This window comes from Littorina saxatilis, linkage group LG8 (assembly GCF_037325665.1).
Source record: "Littorina saxatilis isolate snail1 linkage group LG8, US_GU_Lsax_2.0, whole genome shotgun sequence".
In the NCBI taxonomy this organism is placed as follows: Eukaryota; Metazoa; Mollusca; class Gastropoda; order Littorinimorpha; family Littorinidae; genus Littorina; species Littorina saxatilis.
In genome coordinates, this window is record NC_090252.1 from 66,610,169 (window position 1) to 66,619,319 (window position 9,151).

Sequence of the window (9,151 nt, forward strand, 5' to 3'; positions counted from 1 at the left end):
GATACCTCCAGCTTCGCTGGGATAAATACAGATCAAATTCAAAACATTTGCCGATAGTTACGGTTGGCGCTTGTTAGGCAGTTACCATTTTTGACCCAAGGTTTTTTTTCTTCAGGCTTCCGGCTTTTCGATTACTTCATTGAATCGGAGTAGACATTTGTCAAACACTTGATGAATAAGTCGGCATCACCTTTTTATTTTTTATTTTTTATTTTTTTGACAATGCAAGTATGTATTAATTATGCTGTCTTCTTGTTTATTACACTTTCCACATCTCACATTGTCCTTATTCCATGCATTGCATTTAGCTGAATAAGAAACAAAAACAACAAAAACATATACAACAAAATCAAAAACAACACAAACGACAACAACATGAACATCAACAACAACATCAACATGAACATCAACAACAACAACAACAAGAACAACAACAACGACAGCAACACATGCATCTGTCCAGCTATCTCCAGCTCTGTGCGCCAAGCAACATGCATAACATTGCAACGCTACCAACTACCTCCCAATTTTCCAACCAAACTTGCAATATCTCAGGTATTTTTTTAATAACTTCACAAGCCCCGTACGTGATTGCATGCACACCCTATGAAAGCAAATCTACCCGTCTGCAGCTTATCTGATAGCGTTTTGAACCGGGTGGAGAAAGTGACCACCCCACACCCCGATTTAATTCCCAGGCGATAAGCTCTTTTGTCCGGTGGGTTGATAAAGTTCTGTATTATGGTGTTACTATATTCAGTGTGTTGGTTGTGGAAGGGAGGTAAGACTCGAAGTTTGTCAGTGCAACGTAATTTACGGTGAAGGCGAGTGCAGAGTGTGTCGTCATGTGCTAGAGTGAAATGCCCAAGCAACATCAACAAGGATTTGTTGATTTGGTTGCTGCTACACCAGGAGAAAGTTTACCGTGCTTCGAAGAAATCAGCTTCTGGAGTGTGATGCTACAGAGTTCTACTTCGGCTGTTTAATGTATACACCATTTGTGAACAGTGCGTTGATGTGGCAATGGGATACAAGATAATACATGGTGGAAACGGCCTCTCCCCTGCTGCCAATGAGTGAGTTATGGACACGTGTTTTCTGAAAACTCACAGAACAAGAATTCTTTTTTCAATAAAGGATTATACATGATAAAGTGCCTGCCGAAAAGAGAATCAGGAAATGAAAACTTAAAATAACTAAAGTCACAAAGTAAGGTCGACGAACGAAAAAAACTACAAGAGGTGCGTTTCGGCGTTGTAGTATTTCATTTCGTAATACAAACTACGGATACTGGTGAGAGAACAAAACAGAACAACTTCAGTACTAAACGACTACCAGTGAGAACAGAAACAGTCGACACTTGGCTCGACCTGTACTCACTGAACGTTTCAATGTTCTTCCTCTGCCTTCTTTCACAGCAACCCCGGAAGCCCTGACGAATGCTGCAGTACGCTCGACGCTCTCCGATGGTCCAAAGAGCTTCAATCTGAACGTCTTCTTTGCGAAATAAGACAAGACACGAACAGACAAGACAAAAACAGAGAAGACAATAAAGGCAAGACAAGACAAAGCAAGAAAATACAAGACACAGCAGGGCAAGACAAGGCAAAGCAAGACAATATAAGACAAAGACCAGACAAGAAGGAAAAAGAGAGGACAGCAAAAAGGCCATAGTCTGGAAGTGACATTTGGGCCTTTGTCCCCAAGCAGAGCATGGTCAACAGACAACGCTGTTGCCGCAGATAGATCATGGAGATTCAAGGCGTGAACACTACTCGCAACGACCTGTTTCCTTTCTCCGCTCTCAGGGTGTTGGGAAGCCTTCAGATCTTCACGGGCAGTGTGTGCATCATTCTGGGCATCGTCGACCTCGCTGTCATGCTTCTGTCCTACGAGGAGCAGACGTCGCACTACGCTGTTCTCCCCGAGCAGAAGAAAGCCTTTGAAACCATGGTGGACATGACCGTGTCGTCTGCTCCCATCTGGTGTGGAACTTGGGTAAGGAGAGAGAGAGAGAGAGAGAGAGAGAGAGAGAGAGAGAGAGAGAGAGAGAGTTAGAGAGAGAGAGAGATCAAATCAAATCAAATCAAATCAAATTTTACTTTTCGAGGGTTGTGGCATAAGCAATACAACGAGCTTTTTTTCAACCAGCCCTCGCCCAGAGAGGGGACTAATCTAATCACATATTTATACGGATATTAACGTAGAAAAAAAGGTAGGGAATAACAACAACATATGAATATTTACACATTACGTATTATACACAAATATAAAGCGTCGTATATGTAACGTAGTGAAAACAATGCTGAATACAAGGAATAAATGTGTTATTAAAGCTTTGAGTGTTTTTGTGTGGATATAATGAACACTGATGCTTTGGACAAATTAAAATATAACCAAACGAAGTCTTCCATCACTGTGATTTTTCATAATTTAACATTAAATACAGTGAAAGGTGTTTTTTGAAAGTGTTGACGAGAGAGAGAGAGAGAGAGAGAGAGAGAGAGAGAGAGAGAGAGAGAGAGAGAGAGAGAGAGAGAGAGAGAGAGGGTGGGAGGGAGAGAGGGGGAGAGTTGGAGGGAGGGAGAGAGAGAGAGCGAGAGAGAGAGAGAGAGAGAGAGAGAGAGAGAGAGAGAGAGAGAGAGAGAGAGAGAGAGAGAGAGAGAGAGATTTGTTTTGACATTATCATCCTAATCTTAATTATTATGAGGTGACGATTTGCGCCTCCATACGGTTTAAATAATGCTGTGCATAAAAAGGAATATTACTGTTTTATGTTCTTACGTTTTATGTTGTATGTTGTAATGCTGTGATACGTACCACATCCGACATTCTCGTCTTGAGATAATAACATGTTTTATGTCTATGTCTATGAATAGAATCCCGTAGGAGTCGTATGAACTCCTTGAATGAAAGAGTGAGTGCGTGATGGAGGAGTGAGTGAATGCCGGATGGGTTCCAAATGCTTGAATGACGGACTGTGTGAGTTAGTCGGCATTTGCGACCGACATTAATGATTTAAGGCACAGTTCTGATCGTTAAAACCACCATCCTAGATCTGGCCGGGTGACATGGCTAAATCCTCTCTTGGACACATACCAAAAAGCCCTTGAAACGATGGTGGATATGACCGTGCCGTCTAAAACAAGAGACCCGTTCTTTTTAGGTTTAGTGCGTCCCGAGACCCCCGTCATGAAAATCGAGTGCGTGCTTTTGGTTTCTGGTGCATACAGGACGCAGGGACGCATAGTTTGGGGAGCCCTGACTGTCGCTACTGATTTATGATAAGTGACCAAGTGGTAGGATGCACAGTTCGGGGAGCCCTGACTGTCGCTACTGATTTATGATAAGTGACCAAGTGGTAGGATGCACAGTTCGGGGAGCCCTGACTGTCGCTACTGATTTATGATAAGTGACCAAGTGGTAGGATGCATGCTCTTATTACACGTGAAAGCCACGACAGATCTATGGCGGTGAAAATCTTCTTCTTCTACGTTCATGGGCTGAAACTCCCACGTTCACCCATGTGTTTGCACGAGTGGGTTTTTACGTGTATAACAGTTTTTATCCCGCCATTCAGGCAGCCATACGCCCCTTTCGGAAGAAGCATGCTGGGTATTTTCGTGTTTCTATAACATAACTCTGATATGGATTACATGATATTTTCCGTGCGCACATGGTCTTGTGCTTGGGTGTACACACGAAGGGGGATAAGGCACAATCAGGTCTGCACATAAGTTGACCTGGGAGATCGGAAAAATCTCCACCATTAACCCATCAGGCGGCCGCGGCCGAGATTTGAACTCACGACCTTCCGATTAGAAGGCCAATGTCTTATCCACTAGGCCACTGCGCCCGTCGGCGGTGAATATGATCGTGTACGTGGGTAGGACAGTAGCTTTAACGTTCTGTGGTGATTGTGTTGTCCAGTACCTGGTGACCGGGTCTCTGGGAGCATGCGTATCAAGGAGCAGGTCCCACAGCCTTAAATTCCTGGTGAGTACCTTAACATTTCAGTTGGTAGAAATGTCCCTAATATGGTGGATTCACGTTAAGACTTTGCCATCCAAAGACATTCTGGTTGTGTCTGTGTTTTGTTTTGTTTTGTTTTTTAAACATTCCAAAGACAATCTTGTACATTAGAAAGAAACGAGATTCTATCGGGGAAATAAATGCGATCGTAAGAAGAATGAACCATCTTTTGTGTACTCCACTTCTGGTGAAAGATAAGAATACTAACGATATACGTAGTGTATTCATAAAATTGGTACAGTTGGGTGTCACCTTTATAGAACGTTTAATTAAAGACGAAATGGAACATCTACCAGAACCACGGGCTATCGGTCTTTAAAATGGAACATCTAGCAGAACCACGGGCTATCGGTCTTTAAAATGGAAGTCGAAGGTACACGATGTTCAGGCAAATAATAGCCTAATGACGGTTGGTCGTTGTCTTGTCACTGCAAAGACCATCTCGGTTACATTCTAAGAAGAGTCACATATTGTAAAAGAAAACAAAAGTAAAATTTCATTGAAAAAAAAAAAAGACCAATGAAGAAGGATATGCTCACCGCCCAAAAAGTAAAAAAAAAAAAAAAAAAAAAAAAAAAAAAAAGACGAAAGAGGCAAAAAAGATGGATTGAAGCAGCCTTGCATGCTACTGAGGTCAAAAAAAAAAAGAAGAAGAAGAGTCCCATAATGACTTAGTTATGTATGTCTGTTTGGCCACTTTCAAGACCGTTGGGTGAGGTTCTTGTCAATGCTTTCTTTTGTCCTGAATCAAACGTTCAAATAGTTTAACATTTCTTGTTTTGACGGGTTTATTTGTTTCGTTCATGGACTGAAACTCCCACGGCTTTTTACGTGTATGACCGTTTTTACCCCGCCATTTAGGCGGCCATACGCCGCTTTCGGGGGATTGTTTTGACGGGTGATTAATTAGCTTGAAGGTTGCATCTAGGAAAATGTCAGAAAGCAAAACAAGATATGTGTGTTTCAGAAAATCGCCTTCCTCGTCCTGAGTGTGCTGTGTTCGGCTTTCTTCGCCCCCGCATGCACCGTCATCTCCTGTTTCGTTGCTGTCACGGTGAGAACGTGCACAATACAACGGATTACTGTTCAGCCTTGAGTAGTCCTTTGACAGGCATACGCAGACATATAGGCAAACATATGTGACCCTCCACCACGGAATGAGTCGCATGTCACCTTTGCATGATTTTCAATTTTTTTACATTTTCCTAAAGAGTTTTTTTATGCTCTATCCAGTGGTGAAACCCGTTTTAGAAAAGAGCGAAAACTGTTTGAGTTATAAGCCTGTGACTAAGGTGACCCTCACACTGTTACAAGACACTACCCGGACTTATATATTAAGCCTAGCGCAGAACCGCGCGAGGTGACATGCGACTCATTTCGTGGTGAAGGGTCACATATATATACAGATACAAAAAAAGTTGAATTTTTTTTATTCTGAACTCACCGATACAATGACAGCACAAAACAAGATGTTTTTGACAACAAATGATACAATTGATAGTGTTTTTGACAACAAATGATACAATTGATAGTGTTTTTGACAACAAATGATACAATTGATAGTGTTTTTGACAACAAATGATACAATTGATAGTGTTTTTGACAACAAATGATACAATTGATAGTGTTTTTGACAACAAATGATACAATTGATAGTGTTTTTGACAACAAATGATACAATTGATAGTGTTTTTGACAACAAATGATACAATTGATAGTGTTTTTGACAACAAATGATACAATTGATAGTGTTTTTGACAACAAATGATACAATTGATAGTGTTTTTGACAACAAATGATACAATTGATAGTGTTTTTGACAACAAATGATACAATTGATAGTGTTTTTGACAACAAATGATACAATTGATAGTGTTTTTGACAACAAATGATACAATTGATAGTGTTTTTGACAACAAATGATACAATTGATAGTGTTTTTGACAACAAATGATACAATTGATAGTGTTTTTGACAACAAATGATACAATTGATAGTGTTTTTGACAACAAATGATACAATTGATAGTGTTTTTGACAACAAATGATACAATTGATAGTGTTTTTGACAACAAATGATACAATTGATAGTGTTTTTGACAACAAATGATACAATTGATAGTGTTTTTGACAACAAATGATACAATTGATAGTGTTTTTGACAACAAATGATACAATTGATAGTGTTTTTGCTTTGGTTTTAGATTTGTATACACAGATACGATTAAAGGCACATATTCCACTGAGAGGAATAGGCAGACAGACAGGCAAGCAGACAGACAGGCAAACAGACAAACATACACAGAAAAGATTAAAGACACAGAGACCATTGACAGGCATGGGAAGGCACACAGGCAGCAGACAGAGGCAGGCAAACAGACAGACATACACAGATAAGATTAAAGGCACATGATTTGATTTGATTTGATAGCTGTTGCTTTTTAGGTCCAGCGGACCATATAGGCCAAATCAGGACCCCAATTAAAGGCACATGGACCATAGACGGGCATAGGCAGACAGAGAGGCAAGCAGACAGACAGGCAAACCGACAGACACATATATAACATTAAAGGCACAGAGACCCTTCGAGAGGCGTATAGGCAGACAGACAGGCAAACACACACGCACACGCACACACACTCACACACACACACACACACACACACACACACACACACACACACACACACACACACACACACAGATGATATTAAAGGCACAATCTTTCCGATGAAAAAAGTTGGGTTTCGCCATGCCTTCACCTGGACACGTGCCAACAACCAGCAACCTGACTGCCTCTTACGTAGAGTATGAATATTTAAACATTAATTGTGTCAAAATACTCAAGTATGTCGCCATTATCATCGTCATTATTATCATCATTGTCATTAGGCTGGCACACAGGCAAACATACACAGATAAGAATAAAGGCACCGAGACCATTAACAGGCAAGCACACAGGCTGGCAAACACAGATAAGACAGGCATGGGCAACATCATCATAATCATCGTCATCATCATCATCATCATCATCATCGTCGTCGTCATCGTCAACATCATCATCATCATTATCATCATCATCAACCTGAGTGAGGCTATGAACATTTCTTTAGCATATTATTGTTCATTTCATTCCATTTGTTGGTTAACAGCGTCACACCCTGGACTACAGCAACCTGATGTGGTTGGTTTCCACGGCCACCGCCTTCCTGTCGCTGTGTGAAATGGGGGTGGCCATCATCAGTGCCTCCGTCTGCTGCTGCTGCTCCCCGCTCAGTCTGGCCAAGGTAGAAGACACACAGCTTGTCTTGTCATAAGCTCATCGTGATCAGAGAATTTGGTTTATATTCTAATTCTGTTAAATCAAAATTATGCCAAATTTCATTCAGATTCTCTCGTATACTTTCGATACAACCCCGTAACAGTGACAATAATTGTGCGTTTATTCGCAAAAAACTTCTTGATCTGAGGACTATTGCCGGTTACCAGGTTCTTGTGTATGCCTCTGTGCGTAAGTGTTAGTTGGAATACCTCAGAGAATGAGGAACATAGGAGTTTGTGGCGATCATCCTTCAGACTCACGCTTGTTTTACATGACTTATATGCATTTATAGCGCGTACGTCCCTTTGTTTCTCTGATATGCTTCTCGTCTTTTTGTGACAGCCTTCATGACTGGCTTCTTGATAGATTTGTACTCAGAATTCTGTAAATAAGCATATAATTAAAATCAACGGGAATGAAAGCTGCAAGCAAGTTTAGGCTCGTCAAATTATTACTCGAGTGCCCACTTCGTCAACATCACGGGCCAAAGAATCTAGACACAGCCATCGTCGAACGCTGAAGAAGAAGAAGAAATTACTCGAGTCAGATGAGGCCTTGTATTTGTAGTACTTACTTCTGGAAACCCAGGCCGAAAGTGATAAGGAATAGCTTTAAAACGAACTCAGGTTTAAGTGTTCCAAACACGCTGATTCTTCCTCCGATTACACGCGTTACCTGAATGCTCTATAGACCTCAAATAGAATTTCAAAATTAACAACCCGATAATTTATTAGGCAACGTTTTCTGAACGTTACTCATGGACAGTCACGAAAATATTTGAAAGAAAGAGACCAGCCTGTCTTCTACCTTGCATGGATGGTTTGTGATAAGTCTACGTTTGACAGGTACGTTTTCTTTCGTAAAGGTCAGGCTTTTTGTCTGCATCTGTCCGACACAGGTCCACATTCTATTCGCTGACAGCGAAGCCACCAAGCCTCCCATGCCCAGGCTCCCACCGATCCGAAAGCAGAAGGAAGACTTCCTAAGCATCCGGGAGCAGCAGCCTGTTGTGTACAGAGTACCAGTCAGAGAGGCAATGGTGCAGACAGATCCTCCAAAACCTCAACCACGTCCGCTTCCGCCTACGTCACATCCGGTCCAGAGCCCTCGCAGGCAAAGACGATTGGCTGATCCCCGGTATCCCGTCATGCAACGACCGTCACCGGAACCGGAATATAGATACCCTGAACCGCCCCGTACATCCGGGTCGTACAGTTACGACCAGTTGAGAAAGTGGGCCCTGCCGCATGGGAGACTTTACTAGCGACCGGTTTTGGATTGAACTCTTAGACGAGCGTAGTGGCCGAGTGGATAAGACGCCGGCCTCCCACGCGGAAGGTCGCGGGTTCGAATCCCGACCGCGCCTGGTGGGTTAAGGATGGAGATTTTTACCAGGCCAGCTTAACTGCAAACCTGCTAGTGCTTTATCACCCTTTGGGTGTACACGCTCGACCAAGTGCGCACGGAACATACCCTGTAATCCATGTTAGAGTTTAATGGGTTATAGAAACACGACAATACCCATGGCTCAGGTTGCTCCCCCCGAAAGCGGCGTATGGCTGCCTGAATGGCGGGGTAACAACGTTCATACACGTAAACAGATTGTGGGAGTTTCAACCCATAAACGAAGAAGCAGGATTGAACTCTTGAACTCGTGATCACACAGTGACCTTTTCAATCGATTTTATTTTGTCCCCATGCCTGTGTTTCTACGGTCTTAATCGAAGGTGACTGTGTGTGTCTGTGTGGCTCTAACTGTGATACAGCTGAGGTACTGGCTTCTGTGCCCTTTATTTTG

The 9,151-nt window shown here is 42.2% G+C and overlaps 1 protein-coding gene across 4 annotated transcripts in view; it reads left to right on the forward strand.

Moving 5' to 3' along the window:
* Positions 1 to 9,151, forward strand: part of LOC138974208 (uncharacterized) — a 12,787-nt gene extending 3,636 nt beyond the window's left edge. The window contains exons 2-7 of one of the 4 annotated variants that reach the window (XM_070346928.1): positions 913 to 1,076; positions 1,419 to 1,998; positions 3,931 to 3,996; positions 5,000 to 5,086; positions 7,184 to 7,318; positions 8,252 to 9,151. In XM_070346928.1, the coding sequence (XP_070203029.1) occupies positions 1,750 to 1,998; positions 3,931 to 3,996; positions 5,000 to 5,086; positions 7,184 to 7,318; positions 8,252 to 8,617 (903 nt within the window). In that variant the 5' untranslated portion in view covers positions 913 to 1,076; positions 1,419 to 1,749 and the 3' untranslated portion in view covers positions 8,618 to 9,151. Of the gene's footprint in view, positions 1,999 to 3,930; positions 3,997 to 4,999; positions 5,087 to 7,183; positions 7,319 to 8,251 lie in introns of all 4 variants that reach the window. The other 3 variants (XM_070346926.1, XM_070346930.1, XM_070346927.1) reach the window with 3 other exon arrangements.